This window comes from Zalophus californianus, chromosome 17, assembly GCF_009762305.2.
Source record: "Zalophus californianus isolate mZalCal1 chromosome 17, mZalCal1.pri.v2, whole genome shotgun sequence".
NCBI lineage: Eukaryota > Metazoa > Chordata > Mammalia > Carnivora > Otariidae > Zalophus > Zalophus californianus.
In genome coordinates, this window is record NC_045611.1 from 47,053,859 (window position 1) to 47,066,944 (window position 13,086).

The 13,086-nt window shown below is 49.3% G+C and overlaps 1 protein-coding gene across 1 annotated transcript; it reads left to right on the plus strand.

Moving 5' to 3' along the window:
* The first annotated feature begins 1,099 nt into the window (after positions 1-1,099).
* PSMC4 (proteasome 26S subunit, ATPase 4) lies at positions 1,100-9,948 on the plus strand. The gene is made up of 11 exons (XM_027620094.1): positions 1,100-1,234; positions 2,135-2,233; positions 2,358-2,544; positions 4,342-4,488; positions 4,572-4,681; positions 4,791-4,884; positions 8,628-8,795; positions 8,877-8,953; positions 9,097-9,265; positions 9,482-9,537; positions 9,710-9,948. Exons 1-11 carry the CDS (start codon positions 1,199-1,201, stop codon positions 9,821-9,823), a joined length of 1,257 nt encoding a protein of 418 aa, XP_027475895.1. The 5' UTR covers positions 1,100-1,198; the 3' UTR covers positions 9,824-9,948.
* Positions 9,949-13,086: the final 3,138 nt, after the last annotated feature.

The following is a 13,086-nucleotide window of genomic DNA, read 5'->3' on the forward strand; positions in this document are numbered from 1 at the left end:
GAATTGAGGCACCTATGACTTAGGCAGGGCCTGGCATAGATAGGTCTGCAGGTCTCCCTCGGGCCCAACGCCTGGCACGGCTGCCTCATTTTCTCCAGCCCTGACCCTGGTTTCTACCTGATTCACTGCTAACCAGTAACGCAGGCTTGGGGCTCCTCAACCCTGATGGGCGAAAAAGAAACCAGGCCACACTTCGCTGAGGCTCGCTGAGGCTCGCATTCCCGGGGCTGGAATTCCTGAGGCTTACAGACTGTTACACTCCTACAGCTCTCAAGGACTTCCTCCGTTGCTTTTACCACCATAGCTTTCCTCTTGTTAGTGTCACTTTCTCTGATCGCTATAAACACTCCCCAAGATATATTTGCAACGACCTCCAGAGCATATGGCCCACTGATACACATCTGAAGAGCCTCAAGACTGATGTTTTACTAGGTATTAGTAAATAATCTTATCTTAGCAGCAGCTAGCCCCTCAAGGTCCTGAAAGCTTTACTTCCAAATTCCTTAGACTTACTCTATCCTTAGCACCGTCCCCCCCAAACTAGAAGGTATTTAATCAGTCACTCCTCACAAACACAAGTGCAGCTTTTCCTGCCCAGGGGTCCTGTCCCCCAGATATAATAAAGCACCTTCTTCCACCAAAAACGTCTCAAGAATTCTTTCTCCAGCCTTCGCTCCTGGCCCACAGCATATCAAAACCCCCAGGCTGGAGCCCGGTGCTTCCCGCCCCCACGCGGGGGACAATCCTCGGGCGCTGCCCACATTTAGATCTCCTAAAGGAACACCTCTGGGGAACCCCGTCCAAAGCATCTCCTGCCCCGCCACTAAATGAGCGCCACCAGCACTTGGCCACCAAGCTCTCCCGGACGGATCGGTTCCTCAACTGAAAAAGCAAGGAAGCAGCGCCGCCTACTGGCGAGAAAAACCGCGCGCGGGCGCCGCTCGAGATGGTGCCACCACGCATTACTGCGCACGCGCACCGCCCCCAGCCCAGGTAAGGAGGGTGCCTAAGCTTGTCTTGGGGGCGGAGCCCAGGACGAAGACTTCCCTTCCCTCCATCCTTCGCGGCCCAGCCAGCCCTCCCTAGCGAAGTGTTAAACTACGTTTCCCAGAATGCACTGAGGTCCTAGTCTTCCGGTAGCGTCGGCGGAAGCGGTGACTGGATCTGGCTGGGCCACACAGAGGCCGGCTTGGTCACTATGGAGGAAATAGGCATCTTAGTGGAGAAAGCTCAGGTCCGGTGCGGCCGGGCTCGCGGGGAGAGGGCGAGGCCGACCTGCGTGGGGTGCTGAGTGGCTGGGGGATTTCCGGCCTGGGTCTGGCTGGTTCTGGAGGCCTCGGTGGAGAGCTCTATGCCGCCCCGAGGCCTGGCTCGGTGGCTGAATGATGTTAGGAGGGCAGTAAGGCTCAGAACGCGCGGCGGCAGGAATGAGTGACGTTACAGGTTCTTTGGCACGGAATGATTTCGGGGGCTAGCTAGGAGTGCTTGGTGATATCGGTGGCCCGGCGGGGCTGCGGATGTGTCGGGGTGTGAGTGATAGGGGACTTGGCCGTGGGCAGAATGATGTCTCAAGGGGGCCGGGGAGCTGACTGACGTTCGGGGCTTGGCTGGTGTTGGGGGGCTTCGTAATATCTGTGGTCTCGCCGAGTGATGTTTGCGGCCGACCTAGGGAACTGGATGAAGAGTTCGGGTTCTGTGACATGAGGGATCTTTTGAGGAAAACTGGGTAATGTTAGAATGTTCGAAGGTGACTTTAAGAGCCTATAAGGAGATAGTCGTGTGATACTAGGAACTTGTTGAGGGGGGCTAAGAGACATTGGAGTGCGGTAAGGAGTTGATGTGACCTTTAGGCCCTAGTTGGGAGTCAGGTTGATATTGGGGATATGTTACAAGGGGCGTGTGATAGTAAAATACTGTTTGGGGAGCTAGTTGACAAAGGGGCCCTCTTAGAGGCTAGGTGATATCAGGAGCCTATTTAGGGGACTGAGAGGCTTGTAGAGTCTCTTTAGAGGGGCTGAATGATGTCAGGAGCCTGTTAGGGGCCAAGTGGTTCATGGTGGAGTGGGGAGGGTGCTCTAGATTCTTTCATGAGGGGACGCTCTTTTTCCAACCTGAGTTTTCTCCCTTGTTCTAGGATGAAATCCCAGCACTGTCTGTGTCACGGCCCCAGACTGGCCTGTCCTTCCTGGGGCCTGAGCCCGAGGACCTGGAGGACCTGTACAGCCGCTACAAGGTACAGTCAACCGCAGTCTGGACCCTGCACAGGGCCCAGCATGCCATACTCTCCCCACCTTCCACTGCTGCCTGGCTCAGCAGGACCGGAGACAACCGTCTGCCTTACCCCTCTCCGCTCACAGAAGCTGCAGCAAGAGCTGGAGTTCCTCGAGGTGCAGGAGGAATACATCAAGGATGAGCAGAAGAACCTGAAGAAGGAATTCCTCCATGCCCAAGAGGAGGTGAAGCGAATCCAGAGCATCCCACTGGTCATCGGACAGTTTCTGGAGGCTGTGGATCAGAATACAGCCATTGTGGGCTCCACCACAGGTGCGTGGGTGGGTGCATAGCAGAGCACCTCATTCACTCATCTGTTCATTAAACATCGGTTAACTCTTTTCCTGTCACGGACCAGGAAGTGTGCTGGGGTCTTAGGAGAACAAACAAAGCAAGGCAATGTAATGGTATTTTTCTAACTTTGATACAAAAGTAGACATATATTTTATATTCTCTCTCTACACGTGTGTATGTGTGTGTTTTGTGTGTGTTCGTGTATATATATATATATATATGTACCTAGGTGTACAGTTGACCTTTGAACAACACAGGTTTGAACTGTACGGGTCTTCTTATACATGGATTTTTTTGGATAAATACAGTACAGTACTGTAAACGTATTTCCTCTTCCTTACGATTTGCTCGATATTTTTTTAGCTTACTTCACTGTGAGGTTACAGCATTAATACGTAAAACATACAAAACGTGTTAATTGACTGTTTTTGGTATTGGTAAGGCTTCTGGTCAACAGTGGGCTATTGGTAGTTGAGTTTTTGGGGAGTCAAGTTATATGTGGATTTTCAGTTCCCTGGGGGGTCGGCGCTGCTAACCCCTGCATTGTTCAAGGGTCAACTACATACATATCCATATATAAAAACTAAATACATATTGAAAGTTTCATCAAATCATATTTAGCCTTACTATGTGTCACATACTCTGATGTTTTTTATTCTGTTCTAGCCTGTTTTTGTCTTAAACACTGTTCTGGATATGACCCTCTAAGTTGATTTCATGACTGTTACTGGGTTGGGACCGGCAATTTGAAACCGTGGGTGAAGTGTGAAGAGCTTGGGCTCTGGTAGGACTCAGTATGTGGTAGCTGCTGTTGTTAACACGGGTTTAGGCCCTGCCCTTATGGTGGTTGTCGTCTCTGTATGTTATCTGTCATTTCCTGCTTCTGGCCTCTGCTCTTTTGGAGGACCAAGCCATATTCTTGTAAAGGTGGGGAATGGAATGTAACTGGGCCTGGAATTGGACTGCTAGGCCGGAGGTGAGGTGGTGAAGGGAGGGAGATCCCCAGAATGAGGCTTGTGTCTTGGACCTGTAGGACTTGGGACAGTGGGGCTATCCCTGAGATGCCAACATGGGCAGAAGAGTAGGTTTGGAGGGAGACAGTGCAGGCAGCCGAGGACTTCACAGGGAGGGGTCCGCGAGGCTGCTAGACAGCCAGGTCTGAAGGTCAGGAGAGAGACTGATGCTGGACAGAGGTGAGCATCACCACCATAAGAGTAGAAGGTGGATGGAAGCCGTGGGCCTGGAGGCTGGGCGAGCAGGGAGGAGTCTGGTGCAGAGACCTAGGTGGGAGCAGAAGGCTGAATCAGGTGGGGTCTGTGGGGAAGGAGAGGAGTTTGGAGACATTCAGGAGGCTGGGTGGAAGAGCATAGGGACCGATGGGCTGTGGAGGGCAGGGAAGAAAGGTCCAGCATGAGGCTTGGCACTCTAGCTGGTGACTAGGGACCACGGGCCTCCCTGAGACAGGGACCCAAGAGGAGCAGCACAGTGAGTGAGGGAGACCCTGGGGACATGTGGGGGGGACACATTCCAGGAGGCTGCTGCTCACCTAGGGCTGGATCTTGAGAGACCGTCGGGGCTGGAGATGGACAAGGAAGCTGTCGTCATGAATGTGGGGATGGACTGGAGGAGGCAGGACTAGAGGCCAGGAGGGCCGTTTGGGGTCTGAATGAAAGATACTGGTGGCCTGGAGGCTACGACTGTAAGATTTGGGGGAGGAGACAGTTTTGAGGTTCTCGGCACTTCTGACTTTCCCTGCTCCCTTCCTGTCTCCCAAAGGCTCCAACTACTATGTGCGCATCCTGAGCACCATTGACCGGGAGCTGCTCAAGCCTAATGCCTCAGTGGCCCTCCACAAGCACAGCAATGCCCTGGTGGACGTGCTGCCTCCCGAGGCAGACAGCAGCATCATGATGCTCACCTCAGGTGAGAGGGGGAGCCCAGGGCCGGGGAAGCCTGAGGGGACCCTGTGGGCCCGGTTGGGAGCCCCTGCTCTGCTCTCCCACCAGACCAGAAGCCAGACGTGATGTATGCAGACATCGGGGGCATGGACATCCAGAAGCAAGAGGTGCGGGAGGCTGTGGAGCTCCCGCTTACACACTTTGAGCTCTATAAGCAGGTGAGGGGCTGGAAGTGCCAGGGAAGGGACAGCCCCCCACCCCCTCCCGCCCCGTCTCGAGTTGGTGGTGGGACTCCCTGGCTCATTCTTCTTTACCTCTGCATTTCAGATCGGCATCGACCCTCCCCGAGGCGTCCTCATGTACGGCCCACCTGGCTGCGGGAAGACCATGTTGGCAAAGGCCGTGGCTCATCACACGACAGGTGAGCCGCCGGGCCCTTCCCTGGAGCTCTGACCTTCTGGGCTCTTGGGACCTCGCTCCCTGCTTTCTCATCTTCCCCAGGAAGTGGCAAGGTGTGGCGATTAAGAACGGGGGCTGTGGGGTCAAAGCCCCAGACTGCCTCTCACTGGCTGTGCCGTCCTGGGGAGGTGGCTTCACTGCCTCATGCCTCAGTCCCCTTGTCTAACAGAAGACTCGCTTCACAGTGGGATGTCACCCATTAGTAACCATGAGTTCAAATTCATGGGTTGCAACCAGCATGTAAAAAAATGAAACTGGAAACATCAGCATCCATCCCACATAGTAAGAGCTTGTATTACTTCGTGAAACCTTTTGTGCACACATGTACACTTGTGGTTGTTTATACACGTATTTCTTATAGGTTCCAGACAAAAGCGTCTGAAAGTCGCTCTGTTACTGTTTGTAAAGCCTGAGATTCGGGTTCGGCACATCTTAAAATCTTAACATGTGTGAGCCAGGGGCAATAGAAGGCAGTGGTTAAGCAGTGGGTTTTCTGGGCCAGGCTGAGTGGGTTTGAAATCTGGCTCCCCTATGTAAGCTAGTGTATGTCACTACTTAATAAGTTAGTCTCTCTGTGACTCCCGTTTCTTATCTGTCTGGGTTATTCGGAGGATTAAATCAATATAAAGCTTCTAGAACCATACCTGGCACGTAGAGAGTGGACAAGAAATGCCGGCCATTGTCCTGAACATTCATTTGCTTAGTGGTTCATTGGACTTCTGCTCTCTCAGGCCCTGAGCTGAGCTCAGACGTGTCCCGTGTTGGAGAACCTCGCAGTGTGGCTGGGGAAAAAGAAAAACACATAGAACTCATTCAGTTACTATTTATTGAGTACCTAATGTGTGCCAAGCCACGCTCTCGGTGCAGGAGACACGGCAGTGAACAGAACAAAGTCTCCTTTCTTCATGGAGGTGATGTCTTAGTTGGGGAAGTCCTTGGACAGATAAACAGGTGAACAGATTATAGGTCACGTGGTGCTGAATGCATGATGAGAGGAAGCAGGACAAAGGGCTGCCACTTTGTATGGCAGAACTGGGGGGTAGTCAGGGAAGACTTTTATGAGGTGATGTTCACATAAAGAGATGAGGGAATGAGTCACATGGATGTCTGGGGGAGGCATGTATCAGGTGGCCAGACTATCTGGTGTGGCGGGAATGTGCTTAGTGTTCCAGGAATAACAAGGAGGCCCCTGCAGCTGAAGTGAGTGAGCGAGAGGGCTCACAGTTGGGAGGGGAGGTTGAGTAGGAGCAGTCTGCAGAGCAGTGATGCCCCGGGGAAGCAGGGAGAGAAGTGGGGTCGCCCTCACGGGAGGGCGCGTTGGTCCATTCTGGCTGTGCCTCTCAGGTAGGGCTTCCCAGAGGAAGCGAGGCATGAGTGATTTGTCAGGCACACAATTGGGAGGGAGCATCCCAGAATAGTATGTGCAAAGGCCCGGGGTGGGAAAGAACTTTTTATTGAGTTGTGAGTAGACCATGACGAAACTCCACAAGGGTAGGACCTTGTACATTCATTCTTTCCTGCGTTTCCTGCACCTGCCCAGTAACGCACCGTGGTACTTGCTCGGCCGATGTTGGTGGGCTGGCTGAAGGAGGGCTGTGCTTGGCAGGTTCCCCAGGGGTGAGGCTGGAGAGCTCAGAAGGGGTGTGAATATAGTCTTAGCACGAATCTCAGGGATTTTGCACGTTGTCCTGGGAGCAGGGTGGTTTTAGACAGGCAGGGGACAATAGAAGTACAATGCAAGCCGCATATAGAATTTAAGGATTTTAAGTGCCCACTAAAAGAAATAAGTACGAGAAGTAGGTGAACTTGATATATTTTATTTAACAAGTATACTCAAAGTACTATTATTTTAACATGTAGCAGATATAAAATCGGAGATTTTTTCTATTATTTTTTTACTATGGTAAAATATATATAACAAAGATTAGTGTTTTAACCAATTTTTAAGTGTACAGTTCAGTGGCATTAAGAACATTCACAGTGCTGCACAGCCTCCACCCCTGTCCCATTTCCAGAACTTGGGACAGAACCATGGTCCCAGACTAAAACTCCAGACCCATTAGACACTAACTGTGTTCTCCACATCCCTCGCCCCCAAACCCGATAACCTCTGTTCTACTTCCAGTGGCAAGGAATTTGACTGTCATACATGAGTATCTCATAGAAGTAGATGAATCCTACATTTGTGTGTTCATGACTGCCTTTTTCACTTAGCCTGTTGTCTTCAGGGCTCATCCTTGCTGGAGCAGGTGTCAAAATAGAATTCCTTTTTAAGACCGAATAATATTCCACTGTATATATATACCGTGTTTTCTTTATCTGGACGTTGGTTGGTGGACATTTGTTGATATATTTTACACTAGTTTGTACTAAGTCTCTGAAGTCTGGTGACTATTTCACAGTGACAGCCTATCTCATTTTGGACCAGCCACATTTCTGTTCCCCAGCAGCCACATGTGGCCAGTGGCTACCCCGTTAGAGAAGTGGTATGATTAGATAAGATTTTTTTTATGTTATGTTATGTTAATCACCATACATTACATCTCAGATAAGCTTTTTGAAAGATTATTCTGGCAGCTGGAAGTGAACTGGAGGAAGGAGAAATCTGACAGCCAGTTAGAAGACTTTGGCGTGATCTGGAGGACTGACTGTTGTAGCCTTGGGCAGAGGCCTTGGGGGTAGGGGTTGAAGAGAGAAGGTAGAATCAGGGGGTAGAAGTGACAGGATTTACTGACTGACTAGAGGGGGTTGGCAAGTGGGAGGAGTCAGGAGCAACTTCCACTTTCTTCCTGGGGCCATGGGGGCCGGGTAATGGTGACCCTCACAGGACTGGCGTTGGGGGAAGACAGGTTGAGTGTGGGACGTGCTGTAATTCAGTGACCAGGAGATTTTCACTGAAACACAGTACAAGAGATTGGGAGGACGGGGAAAGGGAGGTGGGGGGGCAGGGCGGGGGACAGGGCACTGCAGCAGTGGAGTGTGGGGAAGGCAGACAGACCGAGGCTCGAGTCAGATAACGGAGTTCAGAAGTTGGAATTTCACAGGTAACAGTGTGGACACCTGCAGAGCGGTCACGTAAATGTGTGGCCGAAGCAAACACTGGGATGTGTTTAGATAGCCTAAGGTTTGCCGTTGAGCAAGCCCCCAGGTGATGTAGGTATGGGAGAGGAGGAACACCTTGAGCTGGGTGTGGATTCTGGATGTTAGGGCGTGCGGAGCAGGCCTGCCACATGCACAGCTCTTGGTTAGGACAGAAAACCTCCAGGGCTGCATCATGGACAGCGTGGCTCCCTTCCCTGTGGTAGCTGAAAGGAGGGTTCTGGAGGTTGCTCCATGCCACACAGAGCCACATCTAGTCGTTAACAAATACATTAGACTTTAAGAAATAAGTTCAAAAGGAGAGGCCCAGAACCAGCCTGTCTTCAGCTACATTGCCACTTGTTGGTTATGTCAGAATATGTGCTTGGGGTCCTGGATTCGTGATTTGGGTAGCTGCTGGGTTGCTATGGGGTGCAAGCAGATGGCTGGTCCTCCCAGCAGGATCTGGGACACAGCCCCAGGGCATGAGAGAATGACCAGGCTACTTGGAGTGGGTGTTCAAAGAAGGGTGTTCAAAGAAGACTCGGGGGATTCGCAGTTTCTGTAAAGCAGTACAGGCCCTGTGGGAGGCCCTTCCTCATCTAACCCTTGTCATCCTGCCATCAGCTGCGTTTATCCGGGTCGTGGGCTCAGAGTTTGTACAGAAGTACTTGGGCGAGGGCCCCCGCATGGTCCGGGACGTGTTCCGCCTGGCCAAGGAGAACGCACCTGCCATCATCTTCATAGATGAGATTGATGCCATTGCCACCAAGAGATTTGATGCCCAGACAGGGGGTGAGTGATGCCTCAAAAGGGCCTGGGGTCTTGAGCGGGCTTGTACAGGATGCCTTGGACTGACCGTGTTGCGCTCTCCAGCTGACAGGGAGGTTCAGAGAATCCTGCTGGAGCTGCTGAACCAAATGGATGGATTTGACCAGAACGTTAATGTCAAGGTTCGGGATTCAGGCTGGGCAAGGGGAGGTGTGGTATCGGAATCAGGGGAAGGTGGAGGCTGGTGTGTGCAGGGGCAGGTATCATGACAGGAAAGAGGGTGTAGGGGGGACAGAGGTCTGAGCTGACCTGTCCGCAATGCCAGGTGATCATGGCCACAAACAGAGCAGACACTCTGGATCCTGCCCTGCTGCGGCCAGGACGCCTTGACCGTAAAATCGAATTTCCACTCCCTGACCGCCGCCAGAAGAGGTTGATTTTCTCCACTATCACCAGCAAGATGAATCTCTCTGAGGAGGTTGACTTGGAAGATTGTATCCTGCTCTGGAAGTGAGGGGAGGGTCCCGGTTGGGAACAGGGACTGGATCTTCATCACCATCTCCGCCTTCACTGTGACCCAGCTTGTACAGGGCGGGAGACCAAGGTCCAGGGGTGGGGGTGGTGACAAAGACAGCTCGAGGATGACTTCTGGTTCCAGGCATTTACCCCCTCATGGAGGGAAAGGGGTTTCCTTAATTCAGCTGCTGCAGATGTGGCCCGACCAGATAAGATTTCAGGAGCTGATATTAACTCCATCTGTCAGGAGGTGAGTGAGGGTTTCTCTCTGGATCCCGGCAGGGGGTGTATGAAGACCCTCTTTGAGACCACTCTGCCACAATCCTCATGTCCCACATTGCCTCCCTGGGGCTTGGGGCCTGGTCTCTCCCTGCACCGTCACTAGGGCTGAGGAATAGATTTTAACTCTCGTCCCTCAACAGAGCGGAATGTTGGCCGTCCGTGAGAACCGCTACATTGTTCTGGCAAAGGACTTCGAGAAAGCGTACAAGACAGTCATCAAGAAGGACGAGCAGGAGCATGAGTTTTATAAGTGACCCACCCCCTGTGGTGGGAGGGGAGGGGAGGGGACTTTTCTCACCTCCCCAACCTCTGTCCCAAAACCTAGTGTTCTTTTTTCTCTACCCAGGATTGGGTTACTCAATAAATATACAAGATTGAATCTGTTCAATTTCTTCCTAAAACTTTCACTCCTTTGGAAAAAACTGGGCCATGAATAGGATGTTCTGTCCCCTCCTGCTCTCCTGACAGATGAATGGGTGAGGTACAGTCCTGGGTTACGGTCTGAGAGAGAAGCAAAGAATTCAAATCAAATGACTTCAGAAATTTGGGGAAAAGAAGCAGAAATCGAACCTCAGACCACAGCCCTTGACCACAAATAAAGCCCCTGCACATTCCCCTGCCCACATTTCCTAGAGTAGGTAGAAGACCGTTTGAGTCTTTGGTGATTCCTGCCTTCCTCACACTCAGACGGAATATCAAGGAGATAGCCCTGCAGAGTCCCCAAGAGTAGGGCTGACAGTCAGAGTCCCCAAGAGTAGGGCTGACGGTCAGAGTCCCCAAGAGTAGGGCTGAGGGTTGCGGGGAGGAGGTGGGATGGCTGGGTTTTGTGACTGTCCTTGGCTCTTCTCCCTATGGTCTTGTTGGGGCACAAATGTGTGTGGTTGGACCAATTCCCATTCTCTCTTGAGGTCTCCGGTGAGACACCTCTCCCTCTGGGTAGCCTTTCCTGATGCCCTAACTTGGGAAGGAACCCTTCTATGCTCCACTGGCACCATGTCCATGCTCTGCTTGGCACTTATGCCCCCTTAGACTTCCTCACTGCTTGCCTGTCCCTCCTCTGAACTGGAAGCTCCTATAGGCAAGGAACTGTGGCCTGATCACAGTTCAAGTCCCAGTGCCTACACATGGTAGACATTCACTTAACTATTTCTTGAACAAATACACAAATGTCACTATGTATTTGGAGGTGAGATAGGAAGAAAGTATAAGGAAAAACAGTAGTCACAGGTCCTAGAGGAGATGGGGGTGATTCCTCTGTAGAGGAGCATGGCAGGTTGAGTGGAGGTTACCCTTTCCTCCTCCCTGGAACCTCGCTAAAATGAGAGAAGAGAGCAAGATGTACATTCACAAGGACACAGGAGGAGAGAGGACGCGGTAGCAACGCAGTTTTGGGGAGAGGCAGATAACTGCTCTTCTACCCAACTGAGCCTGAAGTAAAGGGGAGCCCAGAACAGATTTGCACTCGGAGATCACCAGTGCCACGTTCCGAAGGGGAGGGCTGGAAACACGGACTACCTGAAAGGCTACACAAAAATCAGAATTCATACACCAAGTGGGACTCAAACCTGGCCTGCAGTGAAGGAACGAGTTGTTATTCCAGGCCCCAAACCCCTTCTCCAGCCTGGTTGGACGTTTACTCCAGGAAAGGCTGGACCCTGGGTCTCTGGGCTGGCAGGCCTGAAGCAGGGATGAGAGAGGGCATGCGTGCGGAAGACAAGGTTAAGTGAGAGCCCCGGGCAGGCAACTCAAGGATTCCTTCTGAGGAAACCAAGCAGCACAAGAGAAAAGAGGAAAATACGTTGTTCATACACCTTAAGCCCTCATCTTTCACACTCACTAGCAGCTAATATCTAAAACTGATGAATTAACAAAAGCATAGACTTCAGAAATATGGAAGTGAATTCAAAACAAGAGGATGGGAAGTAGTCTACTCTTGGAAGTAGGGAAATAGGGGGTGAGGGTGCCATGGGAATGCTTTTGTTTTGTTATACACTTTATACGTATTACAGGACAGTGTTGAATGGAAGAACCTTGTTTCTGACCTTAGGGGAAAAACATTAAATATTTTATCATAAAGTGTATGTTAGCTGTTCATTTTCATACATAATCCCTTAATCAAACTGGGAAAGTTTTGTTTTATTTGTAGCTTATTGAGAGTCCTCATGAATGGTATTGAGTTTTATCAAATACATAAAAAGCAACTATTGACACAATCTTTTGGTTCCTTTCCTTCTTAAGATGGTGGATTACTTTGATTCATTTTAGAATGTCATACCAGCCTTGCATTCCTAGGTTAGGCCCCACCTGGTCGTGATGTATTATCCTTTATATATATTGCTGAATTCCATTTGCTAATTGTGGGTTTGTGGGGTTTTTTTTTCTTTTTGGTTTTTTTGGAGATTTTTGTGTGTATGCTTATTACTGATTTTGGTCTACAATTTTTTCCTCATGATATCTTTCTTAGGTTTTAGTATCAGTGTTGAGATGGGAAATGTTCCTACTTTCTCTATTTTCTGAAAGAGATATTAATGTTGTATTATTTCTTTCTTAAATCGTGGGTACAGTTGACATTAAAGTCATCTGAACCCGGAGTTTTCTTTGTGAGAAAGATTTATATTTTCAAGGACAATATATGCCCCCAATTTGAATTTTTATATTACAGCAGATAAATTAAAATGAAATTTAAAAGAGAAAGTTCCATTTTTAGAGAACATAAAATACTTAGGAATAAATTTAACAAAACACATACCTGAAAATTACACAATTTTGTTGTGAGAAGCTAGAGAATACCTAACTAAATGGAATGATGTGCCATAATCATGGCTGAGAAGACCCAAAAATGTTTAGAAGTCAGTTTTCCTCAAGTTGAACTATACACTCAATGGTGAATCAAAATCCCAACAGGCACTTCTGCAGAAATTGCTGTTGATTGTAAGCATGTGGAAATGCAAAGGACTTAGAATACTTAAGGGTATTTTAAAGGAAGAATAAAGCTGGGGGATTTACACTACCTGAACTCAAGATTTACTATGAAGCTAAAATCAAGGCCATGTGGTGTTGGTATAATGATAAATTGATAAGTGGAACAAAATAGAGGATTGAGAAATAGATTATATTCATACAGTCATTTGATTGTCCTAAAAAACTCCAAGGCAGTTCAATGCAGGAAAGGATAGTTCTTTCAAAAAATCGTGCTGGAACAACTGGATAAACTTGGGAAAATTAACCTTAACCTATATCTAACACCATACCCCCAAATTAAATTGAGGTGGATCAAAGATATAAAGAACTATGAAGTTTCTAGAATAAAAGATGGTAGAATATCATCATGACTTTGGACTAAGAAAAAGCCCTAACCTTAAAAAGAAAAATAAATTGAACTTCAATAAAACTAAAAATTTCTCATCAAAAGATACCATTAGGGCAATGAAAATGAAGTTATGGGCTGACATGAAATATTTATAATACATATATCCAAAAAGGGCTTCTCTTTAGCATATCTAAAGAACTCATACAA

Coding starts and splice junctions, on each gene's coding strand:
- PSMC4 (XM_027620094.1), top strand. CDS start 1,199: ATGGAGGAAATAGGCATCTTAGTGGAGAAAGCTCAG. Junction 8,954..9,096: donor ACCAGAACGTTAATGTCAAG/GTTCGGGATTCA, acceptor CCGCAATGCCAG/GTGATCATGGCCACAAACAG. Junction 9,266..9,481: donor GGAGGTTGACTTGGAAGATT/GTATCCTGCTCT, acceptor CAGCTGCTGCAG/ATGTGGCCCGACCAGATAAG.